This window comes from Meriones unguiculatus, chromosome 19, assembly GCF_030254825.1.
Source record: "Meriones unguiculatus strain TT.TT164.6M chromosome 19, Bangor_MerUng_6.1, whole genome shotgun sequence".
Classification (NCBI taxonomy): domain Eukaryota; kingdom Metazoa; phylum Chordata; class Mammalia; order Rodentia; family Muridae; genus Meriones; species Meriones unguiculatus.
In genome coordinates, this window is record NC_083366.1 from 13,389,923 (window position 1) to 13,403,574 (window position 13,652).

General features: G+C 39.7%; 1 protein-coding gene across 3 annotated transcripts in view; it reads left to right on the forward strand.

The window, feature by feature from the left end:
• Itga8 (integrin subunit alpha 8) overlaps positions 1–13,652 on the forward strand; it is a 182,653-nt gene that overhangs the window by 52,834 nt on the left and 116,167 nt on the right. For all 3 annotated transcript variants that reach the window (XM_060372339.1, XM_021657791.2, XM_060372338.1), the window contains 3 exons: positions 854–897; positions 1,663–1,719; positions 5,250–5,302. In XM_060372339.1, the coding sequence (XP_060228322.1) occupies positions 854–897; positions 1,663–1,719; positions 5,250–5,302 (154 nt within the window). The remainder of the gene's footprint in view (positions 1–853; positions 898–1,662; positions 1,720–5,249; positions 5,303–13,652) is intronic.

Sequence of the window (13,652 nt, forward strand, 5' to 3'; positions counted from 1 at the left end):
AGAAAAATAAGGAGAAGAGAAAGGAAAAATAATTCTACGAGTTCTAGATGTGGATTCTTAATATGGAATCTTTGGCCTGCTGGGTGGTCCACAGAGCATAATTGAGCCTCTGAGGGTGCACCTTTGTGGTATAAAGATGGCCGGAAAGCAGAAGTTAGCAAAGCCTCAGCAGAAAGTTTACCTTGAAATCACATGCACACCTGCAGAGACAGGAGGATATTCTAAAAGGCAGAGCTGCATGGTGTCTAGTACGCAAAGCACAACAGCTCAAAGTGTGACTTTGCTTGTTTGCAAAAGAAGCATCCTGTAGAAAACAACTGTAAACCCCGATTTCCAGCCTGTAACACTCTGCATTGCCATTCATAAGGCACCAACTTTACCCTCTACATTGCTCATTTATAGAGCGCCATCATCTTTACAGCCTGAGGCTAATAGCTTTAAGCGTACTGGGAACTGAAGACATGACTCTGTTGGTGAGGTTCAACTTGAGCAAGGATAAGTACCGGCTTGTGCTAGGGTTGCGTTCTCAGACCCCATCACACACAGTAGACAGTGTGGGGCTTGGGCTTACAATTCCAGAGCAGGGGACATAGAAGCAGGCAGATCTCCGTGGCTCACCAGTCAGCCAGGAGAGCTGAAATAATTTCATAAGCACTTGGTCCCAGTGAGAGACCCCATCGCAAAAGGTGGATGTCTCCTGAGGAAAAAAAAAACCACACCCAAGGCTCTACTCTGGCCTTTTCATCACCTGCATCTGTGTGTGCCCCATACATACATGAACACACATATGTAGACACAGTAATTAACTAACTAGTGTGTTGTTCTCCCTCTAAATGACTCTTTTTATTCCCAGAATTGGTTGCTGGTATTCCGAGAGGAGCGCAGAACTTTGGCTATGTGAGTACCAAGATGTATTCCAGACATTTTCTACCTGCACTGAAGTATGTCCCCATGTAACTTTAGGCCACTTTCAAAGTTCTTTACTAATGGGTTCCTACTACAGACCCTGTCAAAGAACTAGGTGGGTGTCTCCCGGGGAACATGCATGTAGTTAAACATATGCCTGTAGCATGCAAGGATGTGCACAATGGTGCTCTTATAATGCGACCTCTCAAGAAGCTGCTAAGTCAGAAGAATCCAGAGTCTGAGGTCAAACCAGGCTACACAAGAAGTTTCAGTTCACCTCAAGCTGTAAGTGAATCCCTGTCTCAAAATATAACTTAAAACATAATCTAGACAGTATACAATTTGTAGGTTCGTGTTTGGGTAAATAACATTAAACATGACATTTTTTTTCTATGTAGATAGCATTCAAAAAGCTTATTTTTCCAAAGAGTCATTTATCAGTTCTCATAATAACAGAAGCGATTGCATAAGTACATATCATGTGCACATATTCATTTAGAACAAAATAATAAGCAGATAAATTAATTGGACAACATGATAACTACTACCTACATCCTTGCATTTAATTATTTCCCCTTTCCAGGGTAATAAGCATGCTCTCTGTTTAAAAATTAAAAAGTTTAATTACCTTTTCTGAGATTATGCTTGGGGCCTAACCAACTATTACACTTCATAAGAATGTTTAAGTTGCAATTGTTTAAAAGCCAGTTCTCTGATTCTGTCGAATGATACAGTGTCTCACTTCTGCAATTTCAGGTCTCCATCATTAATTCCACGGATATGACCTTCATTCAGAATTTTACTGGTGAGCAGGTAAAGACTTTTTGGTGTTTGTTGACTAGACACAGAGTCGTATTCAAAATATCCTGGAACTTACTGTGTAGTTGGTCTTGAACTCGTGACAATCTTCCTGCCTCACCCTCCACAGTGCTGAGATTACATACTCACACCACTCTCCCCAGCCTAAGTCATTTCAACCAACACAGCTAGTGCTCATACCATGTACTCATTCATTCAGGAAATAATGAACCCCTGGTACAATGGTGTACCTAATCGATCCTAGCTCTCAAGCAGCTAAATGCGGAAGAATCAGGAAACAGCCGTTGATTGCACTTTAGATGGTGATCAAAGATTTGAAGAAAATAAAACATTTATACTGTGGTGGAGGCAGGGAAAGGCTGGTGTCCTCTACAAAAGTCATGGCCAACTCAAAACCAGCAGCAGAGACTGTACAGGCCTTCACACAGGAGCCAGCTGCACAAAGGTGGGGCTTCTGAGGGCTGCTGTGGCCATAAACAAGCAAGAAATAAGCCAGAGCAGAGGGTCAAATGTGTGACATCTAACCACACTCACCTACAAAATTAAGTACACACTGTGAGGCTGACATAGCAAGCTGCACTGAGCTAATTTTATTTTCCTCTTCATGGTATGGAGGGTGAAACACAGGTCCTTGAACATATTAGCTATATACTGTGCCAAGCTAACCCTTAGTCCTTATTTGGTTCTGACATTTTCAGTATGCAACACATAATCTCCTCTCCTCTGTCTTTCATATGCTAGGATTAGGCCCAGGAACCACCGGGCCCAGCATGGTCTCTGATCTCTCAGGGTGTTAAAAAGGCAAGCCCACCAGGGAAACACTTCTTATCAGAGAAAGGACTCCATATTTTCCTCAGCATAACCGTGTGACCAGTATATACTGTGTTTAAAACTAAGACTTAATTGAAATCATGGAAGGAATAACCCAGGGTCTTTTCTAAAGAAAGATTTTTTTTAATTTTTCATATATTTTGGTCATATTCTTTCCCCTCCCCCAACTCCTCAAAAGCTCTCTCCACCACCCTATCCACCCAACTTAATGTGCACACTCTCTCTTTCACGCTGCCTCTCAAGAAAAAATAAATCAAAAAATTTTAAAAATAAAAAATCAAAACAACACACACACACACACACACACACACACACACACACACACACACACACCAAACCAATAAGACCAGGTCTTAATGAGGTGCCTAAGTAATTACTAGTGGTAAGTGGCAGCCTCAGGTAGAGCTGGCATTGAATTCTGGGAGTAGCTGGGAACGGCAAAGAGGCCCTTGGTTGTCAGTTCCTGGAAGTTCTCAACAAAGGTCAAAGCCTCCTGCCAATGGTGTTTGGGTAGACATGTGTGCACACGTGGGTGGGGCTGCTGAAGAGCGCAGATCAAACACCTCCCTTAGCATCCAGAAATTCCTGGCAAGAGATTGAGACATGAAAAGATTCCGGTGGGTTTATTTCTTCTCTATGTTTATTGTCAAGGATTACAGGAAAGAAAGAATCTCAGCATGTGTTTGGTATTTGAGACTCATGGCTTCCCTCATGGCCAGCCAATAAGTCAGGTCTCTACAGCACAGCAGACTGTAAGGAACCAAAGCAAAAAGCCCCCAGAATACGGAACAGCAGAACAATATTGTTCTGTTGCAGCTGGTGGTCAGTGTACCCAAAGAGTGAGTTCTCAGAACCTCCTTCCCTATGGTAGGAGACTGGCTGTTCCCAGGTCGGCCCTTATCAGCCAGAGGGGGAGTCTGGCTTCTGCCTCGCTTCCCTAGTACACCATAAGCGTTCTCCTGAGCCTCAACATGATGTCGTCCTGGAAGGCTGTTGCTTTGGGTTTCTCCCTTGCAGGAATTAGGCATTTATCTCTATATCCTGTCCTTACCCGAGACCCTATGTAAATGGGTCAACGCTTACATATCACATGCTACCACCTTCCCAACCATGCTTTGAGACCCATGTTTCCCTGATTACTGTGACCTGGTGACATTTTCCACATATTTTTCAAGCACTGGGATGTAACCCTGCCCTCCAGGAGAATGATGTCCAGAGAATTAATTAGAAAGGTTTTTAAATGGACAACAAGAGCTTTTCATGTCTTGCTGTCAACATTTGAGGGTCAGGGTACCCATTGCTGTGAGATTTTCAACAAGGAATTTCATATCTCGCCTGTTGCTTTGTTGGGTGGCAGGGACAAATGAGGCTGGGGTGATAGAGAAGGGAGATGGGTTCATGAGTTCATAACAGCTCTTCTGGAGAGATTTTGTGTCATAATGAAGTCTGCTCTGGTCCACACATTGCTTAGGCACAGCAGGAAGTAGAGAGCTTAAAACAGACAGAAGTCTGCCTTCTGTGAGACAAAGTTTCCTCCTTCCTTCCCTTCTTCCCTCCCTCCCTCCCTCCTTTCCTCCCTCCCTCCTTCCTTCCTTCCTTGCCTCCTTTCTTTCTTACCTATATTTTTTTCTTTTTTAAAAATTATGTATTATTGTTTATTTATTCATTTGTTTACTCTACATCCTGATTGTTTCAGCCCCTCCCCTCCTCTTCTCCCAGTCCCACCTTCCTACTCTCTCCCCCCTTTCTCTTTCTCCCCTTCTCCTCAAAATGGGGAGCCCCTCACCAACCCACCCCAGTACATCAAGTACCATTAGAACTAAGCACATTTTCTTCTACTGAGGCCAGAGGGGGCAGCCCAGCTAGTTTCTCCTAGCTAGAAAGTGACCCCAAAGCAGGTAACAGAGTCCATGTCAGAGATAAGGCTCTACTTGCTAGAGACCCACATGAAGACAAAGCTTCCCATCAGCACACACCCATGAACATGCAGACAAACACATCGACACACAAAGAACAACATTGGTAAGATGAAATGATGAGCTAGACTGAAACAAGTTATAAAACTATTTAAAAACAATTTTGAGGGAAACTGTGGCAAATTATTATATAGTCTTTCTACTCACTGAAAAGATTTAGGAGTTTTATTAAATATGATTTCACTGTAATTTGATGAATTGTGTATCTCCCTAAAATGAAAATCATATTGCAGATAGAGCAATTCCTACTTCTCGTTTCTGTCTTTGTGCTTATGAGCAACCATCTGTTCTTTGAGTCTGCCGTGTGGAAACTCAGAGCTGGACTGTGGGGCATCTGAAAATGCCCCGAAAGTCCTTCCTATGGGGTGGAATTGAGTTGATTCCGTGGGGTTCAAGATGACTGAACTAAACTGAGGAAAGCACTAGATGTCTCAGAAAGACTACAAGTAGCAAAGACCCTCCTAATAGTTGTGTCTGAAAACTGAATGGGCCCAATGTATCCAGAGGATGTACAAGCAGATGTCAGGATTATTATGGAGGGAATTATTCATTAGGTCAGAGGTTAGACTAAATGACTTGAACACTTGGAACAAGGTCCGGAGACTATGAATTTAAATTCAAAAAATATGTGCCACAGTGAGAGCCATTTTTCATGAATAATTAAGAAGTGACCATAAACATGACTTCCTAAACACAAAATCTATTATTGTTTTACAGATGGCATCTTATTTCGGGTATACCATTGTGGTATCAGATGTTAACAGTGATGGGTAAGTTTCTAAGAACTTCCTCCCTTGCTGTATGTTATGTCCTTCCATAAAAGATGTTACATATTTCTTTCATAGAACACATCCTTCTACACTTCCTGAGCAAGATAGAGGCCCTCTTGTTTTAACTTTTGATTCAGGACAAGAGGATGCATCTAATAAAAAAACTCTGTCATCTTATTTTATGTCTTGCTGAGATTTTCCACATCTGCCACTTGTAAAAAGAGGACAATTTTGTTTGCTTTTGCTCTGATCTTCAACAGCCTTTGGCCATTCAAACACCACAGCCAGTGAGGAGTTTGCTCATCTATTTCTCTTTGTGTCTAGAGGTATTCCCTCCACATGATAATCATAAAGCATTTTACACAGAGATAACTTTTTTCTCCTTCTTACAGTGCTTTAACCAGCATATCAGTAAACCCATGGAGAACATGAAATAATTTTATGTTTTTCGAATTGGGGCAGTAAATTACGGCTGAGTTTGAAGTAAACTCATCTTCTCTCAGGCCACTCCCATTTAGAATCCTGTGACTTTTCCCAGAGGTCACAATGTGCTCTGTAAGACTCCCCTTTCTGGAAACATCCTTATTTGCATGACAGCAAGACTTTTTGGCAATATTTACCCTACACGTTTTTGCCATGCAGAAAAGAAAACACTTGTGAAAAGGGATTCTTTTGTTTCTTGCTGATCAAAACAACTTTGTGGTAACAAGCTCAGGGTCTGTTCAGATGGAAGATTTGTCCTTTGTCATGATGTTTCTCAAAATTGCTGTGTACACTAGTTCTTCTTTAATTTAATTAATTTAAAAAATTAATAATATCTTGTATTCCACTAAGAATGGATTCATGAACCCCATACTTCCTTACAAATAAAAGGCCTCAGATTTTCAGTGTGCTAATAAATTGCTGTTTTAAATTACTTGGATACTTTGAGATTCAAGGTGCTATAATAAATAATCATATTCTGGAAACAAATAAGATTGAGCAAAGGCAGATCCACGGTAGAGCTGCACACCTCAGGTGAAACCTAAGATCACAATGGTGGTAGTTTATCCAGAGAGCTAAGAAAAATACTTAGCTAGATGGTGACTCATGTTGAGAAAGGCCATAGGGCCATACCCCTCCAACACACACACACACACACACACACACACACACACACACACACACACACTGTGTTTGTCTCTCTTTTTGTGTCTTTGTCTTTCTCTGTCTCTGCCTGTCTTTCCTCATTCTCTGTTTATCTCTCTGTGTCCCTGTCTCTCTTTCTGCCTCTCTCTTGTCTATTCTTTCTCCTCTCTCTCTTTCTCTCTCTCTCACTGACTGAACCATACTTTTCCACACCAGAAAATTAAGTACCATGTATGAGACAGCTATTGAAGATTGTTTGACAATATGCATGTTCATCTGATGTGCTAGTAAGTCAAGGTTTTTACAAAAATTTAAACTTCAGGAAAGAAAACAAGGTTATATTAAGCAAAGTGAGAAAATAAGGTAATGATTGCTGTTAATTTTACCATAAGCACATGTGTGTATATGTATTTATTTTTGAGGCAGATTTTTGTCATGTAACCCAAACTGGCCCTGAACTCATGATCCTCTTGTTTTAGGCTCCCTACTCTGGGCTTACAAACATTCATCACCACCCCTTTTAATATATTTTTTATTCAGAAAAAAATCTACCAGTACTATAAGTGGATGCCAAACATTTAGACCACAAAATTGTGCACATGATGTTTGGTGAGAGATGTTATCAAATTTGTCATAGTTTTGGAATGGTGGTACATACTAACGGGCAGAATTAAGTGCAGTTTTGGTTTCTTGATGTAGCACATACTATGAACGCATCTATGTAAACTTTCTTAGGAATTTTTGGAACAGAAAATGAAATAGTAATTTTTATTATATTTCTAGACAAGAGAATTTGTTTTAACTTTTCATTATAGCAATTGAACTGTGTAATATTATTTATTCTATTTTAGAAACTGATAGACTTAAAATTGACATCACGGGCATTTCCGCACCCATTGTGAATAGCCTTGCCCAGAAATGAAGAAGACACATTTTAACAGACTTTAGCCATCAGTGAAATTGAAAATACTTTGGAGAGAAACTTTTTGAAAGGAAGTAGCTTCTTAACAGCTATAATTTTAAGCTAGAGACACATAGGAAATTGTTTTACTCACATAGAAGAAGTTGTTACAAGTTAATTAGGTAGAAAAAAACCCCCTAAAACATAATAAGGTTATAAGTTAGATTCAGTCACTATGTAACTAGCTGTTACCTTTGCTGGTGGCCCTCATAAACCAATTAAGTTGCCTAGATGTTAGCTGCTTCAGCCGGTTGTTCTGGAGTTCTTTAGTAAGTATAACCTTTAGCATGCAAGTTTTACCCCTGGAGAAAAAGATAGAAAGTTCCTATATTAAATTAACTTATTAATAATATTTTTCATCCATAGGAAATAAATTCTGATTCTTCATGTTTGATGTTCTCATTGGTGGGTCCTCTCACACTTTATCACAGGGAGTAGCTGTTTGTAATGTCCTGTTCCACATGTCTTTGAAGAGTGCGATGTTGAGCCTTTCATTGTATTGGCTCATCAGGGTGGATTTAGACATGAATTGGAAAGAAAAATGAAACCGTTATGCATCACAGAAATGTTTATATGAACATATTTAAAATCTCTCTATACATAGTCTTTGAGAATGTTTCTCAGCCTGTACATACTATTACTGACCAAACAATCAACAAAACTTATCTTTGCTAATAAATACTTTAAAATTTTAACTTGAATTGGTTACACACACACACACACACACACACACACACACACAAGAATTTATTCAGCTATGGTGGCATACAACATTCTGGAGCCTGAGGCAAGGGGATCATGGGTTAAAGGCTAGTGCTGGCATGATGACATATGCCTATAATCCTAGTACTTGGGAAGTGAGACCAGGAAAATCAGAAATTTAAGGTTAGCCTTGGCTGTATTGCAAATTCAAGGTCACCCTGGACTCTATCTCATAAAGAAATAAAATTGTGCCATAGCCCAGCACACACACACACACACACACACACTTCTTAATCCTCATTATGTATAATATATTCACTCTATTTTCTATTATTATATTCTATTTTATTGAAAACTGTTCCTGGAGACGCATTCAACTGATTTCAAATCCTGTAATGGGTTGCAAATCAAGATTTTAAAACACTAACCCAAACAATCATATGAACTGTGATTAAATGGCCCTGTGAGTATATTTATAACAAGTGAAAATAGTCTATGAAGCACATTGTGCCAACTGAATCTGAGCTGCTTATTGTCTCTTAATTCTGTGAGGGCATAAGTATAAATTAACATTTAAAGTATTTTAAGAGGCTTATAACTTAAACATCTAAGGAAATATATTTCTAAGAAGAGAAATCAGTGCTGTCACATTACTTCAGTTCATGGAATTTAAACATTCCATGAATGCTATAGTTCCTCACAATCACAGGGCTAATAATTTCTGACTTCTAGGACCCAGTGTTTGCAAGGAGAAAAGTACTGAGCCAGTTGTGTCAACCCTTGTCATGGTCACACTCTCGCAGACCAATTGGATGGCTTCAATCAGAAATGGCTCCTGTTAGTCTCTGCAATGGAGAACTGGTGATTCTGTGTGTCTTACTTTGAAGCTGCTAGGCAGCCAGACTCACAGCTAGAAGTCACGTTTGACATGACAGTTGCGGAAATAGAGCTAGCGAGGGTACTCTGGTATAAGACCAGGGGCTGGAAATATGGATCCCTGCTCTCTTCTTTATATGGAGCACAAGGGAAAATGATGTGATGTTTTTGCTTTTGCTTTTACCTTTTTTATTTTTTGACATTTATTTGGAACATGTTAAATTGCGTGTGAGCCTGTAATCCCAGCACCTGGGAAGCTAAGCCAGAAGATTGTGAATTTCAGACCAACGTGGGCAACAGAGTTAAGACTCTGCCTGGAAGAAGGAAGAAGGAAAGTAGAAAGGTGGGATGGAAGGAAGTAGGGAGAGAAAAAGAAAAGTTTAAGGTTAGGAATCCTTCATAGGTTTTGAAATCTAAAACCGGTAAACTCTGTCCCTCGGCCATCTTCCCGCTCACAGCTCAGGCTGCTGGAAGCACTTCCTGGTGTTTTCCAGATGTTGTACCTACTACTATGGGTACCCGGCTCTAAAAGCATCTCCAGACTCCAACCATTCTAGAGTTACTTTCTACTTGTTCGTGGCTCCTGCAGAATGAGAAAGAGGGAACCATAATCTTTGCCTTTTGGACATGAATTTTTTTTCTATTTACATTGCTAGAGTGTAGGATTATTGGGTATTCTCCTTGCCAGAGAGCCCAAGCCCCTGTAATACCTACCATTTGTTAAATGCTTCTGCCTAGGGAGTGCTGGGTAGGAGCTGGGAGGGAGGCAAGAGAGAGCAGGCAGAGATGCCCCCAATGGTTCAGTGAAGTGGTCCATTTCCATATTGTCCATATTTAACAAATAAAGCTCTCCACTACACAATTGCTAGATCTACATCAATATTACTCCAAAATTCTGACTTTTCTCATTTCATCAGCATTTAACTTACTTCTTCAGTTACTTTTCTTTTTCACTAGTGTTAAAATACTCCCTTTTTAGGCATACAAGAGAATGGATGAGACAGTGCAACGTCGCCATATTCCCCCTCACCCCTCCTCCCTCCCCTGCTCTTAACATCTTGCATCAGTGTAGCGCAGTTTTCACAAAGGAGGAACTATTAACAGCAGGAGTTCCCTCTGCATTACAAAGTTCTATAGTTTTGGACAGGTGCATGCCTATGCGTATTTTTCCTCGCTCCTTGCCACTGCATGTCTACACGCATCCGTCATTACAGTGTCTCCCACAGACCATGCTACAGTGTTGCTACCTTATAAATCCCAGGCATGCTTCCTTATCCCCTTCACCTACCTTACCCCTGCAATCCCTGCTTTTCCTACTTTCCACAAATTTGCCTTTCCCCGCACATCACGTAGTTGGAATGATGCAGCCTCGGGCCTTTTCAGGTTGGCTTCTTCCAGTCAGTCCTATGTGTTCCTTCCTCCATATCTTCCCATGGTTCTGGGATAATTTCTTTTCATTGCTGAAGAATATTCCACTAGATGATGTAACAGTTTTTTTTGGGGGGGGCATCTTACTTGTTGCAAATTTTAGCAGTTATGCTGCAAATATCTGCATGCATGTTTTCATATGAGCTAAAGTTTCAAGTTCACATGGAAAACTAAAAAAAGTACAAATGTGAGACAATACGTGATAAGCCTACGTGCAGCTACGTAAGGACCTGCGAGATCGCCTCCGGGCAGCTGTGTGGAGTTGTATACTGCCTCATCCACTTTAACTCTCGGTGTTAGCGGCATTTGGAGTTCAGCTGTTCTAAGCGATTTACAGTAGTACCTCAAGAGGGGAAGAGTAGGCCATAGTGGGGGAAGAGAGAGGTAGGCGGGACTGGGAGGAGATGAGGGATACAAGGTGAGTAAATTGGAATCAAGAAGAAGAAAGAAAAAAAATTTAAAAATAAATTTTCAATCCTTAATGACATGTGATATCAAATATCTTCTCATATGCAAGCACCTTCTTTGAGAAGGTATCTAACTCAGATCTTTTACCCAATTTTAATAAGTCTTGGCTTACAGTTCTTACTACACATTATATAAATATAACATAATTATAAAATAACCTATAGTATTCTATAGGGTTACATATACTATTTGACATTGGTGTGCATGATTGCTTTTTAACTTTTGAATTCTAAGAATTACTTGCACATTTTATCTTTCAAATTGAATGTGCTAGAATGCTCAAATCATGGAACTCACCTAGGCCATTCAGTGCTCTCTGAGTATACTCATTAAGCACCTTCCTCGGCTCACAGCACGGGAAGGGCTGCTTACTTGTAAATATATCAGCAGATTCCTCCCTCTGCCTTCCTCCCCCCATCTCTGTCTCTCTATTTCTGTCTCTGTTTCTGTCTCTCTCTCTCTCTGGTTTTTCAAAACAGGATATATCTTTGTAGCCTTGGCTGTCTTGGATCTCCCTTCATAGACCAGGCTGGCCTCGAACTCACAGAGATACACGAGCCTCTGCCTCCTGAGTGCTGGGATTAAAGTAGTGCACCACCACTGCTGGGCTCAATGTCACATTCTCTAGGAAGCCCAGTTCCATTCCTTCTAAGCTCTGGTCTCTCCTCTACAATCTCAGCGCTAATTGAGATTAAGTTTGCATTTTCAAGCTGCCTTGTTTGTGGTTATGTGAATGATAATTTGAAAGAATATCATTTCAAAGTTTTGGCTTGACCCAATATCAACACTGTATTCTTTAGATTACTACCACCAGTCTTAAACCTAGCAGGCTTGCACATATATTTTTCTTTTTATTATATGTTTATTATTTAAAACAATTTTAAACCTAAATATAGTTTGATCATATTTCTCTCCAAGTACTTTCAGATCCTCTGCCCCTCCCTGCCTACCCAACTTTAGGTTCTTTCTCAAATAAATAAATAAATAAATAAATAAAAATAACCTCCAAAACCAAGAAAACAAGATAAAACCACACCCAAATGAAAACAAAACCAAAAAAAAAAAACAAAAAACAATACTGTCATCAAATAAAAGTGCACACACACACACACACACACACACACACACAAACACCTATGGAGCTTGTATAATGAGCAACTATGTTAGGCCTGTTCTGGAGTACGTGATAGTGTCACTATTGGAGAAAACTGATTCTCCCTCTTCCAGCAGGTATAAAAGACAGTTCTGTTGTTAACCTTTCACCTAGTAGCTAGGTTTTCATTCACTTATTCATTTATTCAAAAATGATAACAAAAAGCTAACAAGATGAAACAAAAACTGTCACATCGAAGTTGGAGAAGACAAACCATCAGAAGGAAAAGGGCCCTGAGAAACAGCCTGTAGACTGTTACTGTAGGAAAGCTCTGAATTCAGAGAGAGAAAGGGCAGAAGAAGAAAGTCAGGACAGAGTGTCATTCATACTACTGAGAGCTTCCGGAAAGATTTTGGCTCTAAAGCTGAACGTGATGGCACACATCTGTAATGCCAGCATTTGGGAGGCTGATATTGATCTTGAGATCAGGGCCACCCTGGGCTACATAGGAGATCCTGACTGAAAAAGAAAAGATAGATAGAGGGAGAGAAGGAGGAAGGAATGTAAGGAGAGAAAAGGGGAGGGTAGAGAAAGAAAAGAAAGGAGGGAAGAGAGGGAAATAGAGAGGAAGTAAGGGGAAACAGTAAAGAGAAGTGAGGGGAGAAGAATAAAGTTTCAGACTTGCAATAGCTTTCCAATCCATCCTTACTTTTTAAAAACTGTATTATAAACGTCATATATTATTAGACTTTTATATATTAGTGACATATCAAAGCATTGATTTTATCCCACAGTACATATATATATTAATATAATTGCTGTATTACTTCTAGTCTAGTAGTTTGCAGTAATGTCACAGCAGTAAATAATTAAATTTTTCTAATGAGAGTATTCAGGTAATTCCGTAACTTGGCAAACCTCAGCATTAATCTGCATAGAGTAAGAGTCAAGCTGAATTTGTGTTTTCATACAAATGCATCTGCCGTCTGCCAAGAGAGGCTCATCTTCAGACATATTTGGGCAGCAGTCATTAATAGAGGTCAAAGCATGTGGTTTTGTTAGTAAAAAACTATTTTCTTAAAATTTTTGAAAATAAAAATCAAATGCTTTAGAAGTCTCCTCACAAAACAGAAAATTCTCCATCCTGTCTGCTCTGTGATATCTACCTTTGCCATGAAAATACCTCTAGCCACTTTTGTTTTTTATCCACATGGTAGTTATAGCTCATCTCTAAATCCAAGCCTTAAAAATATATTATTAGTTTCTTGCTATGACATACACAGAATGACTGCATATTTCATCAGGAGTAAAAACGCATTTTCCAGCTAGTATTAATTACTTATCTGGCCTCCTTTTAACCAGAGAAAGGACAGGACAAAAATTATTTGCAAACTTATTATTGCAAGAAGTCAGGGTCAGCTCAATAAATTATACACAAACTCTTGGGCCCTCAAAAAACGAAACCTGGTCAGGTTTGATATGTTTTCCACGTGTGACTCAAGTTTCTGGAAATGCACTAAAAAGCCAGAAAGATGAAATGTCTCTGTTTTCTTAGTCATTTCTTGCATAGTTGGAAAGTTCAATGCGATAATTTAACAACTTTTATTTTCTTCAGCATTCTGCTTTGTAGACATAACAAAGCTATGAAAGAAATCTGATTGTAAAGTGACCCTCAGAAAAGGAAACATACCAAC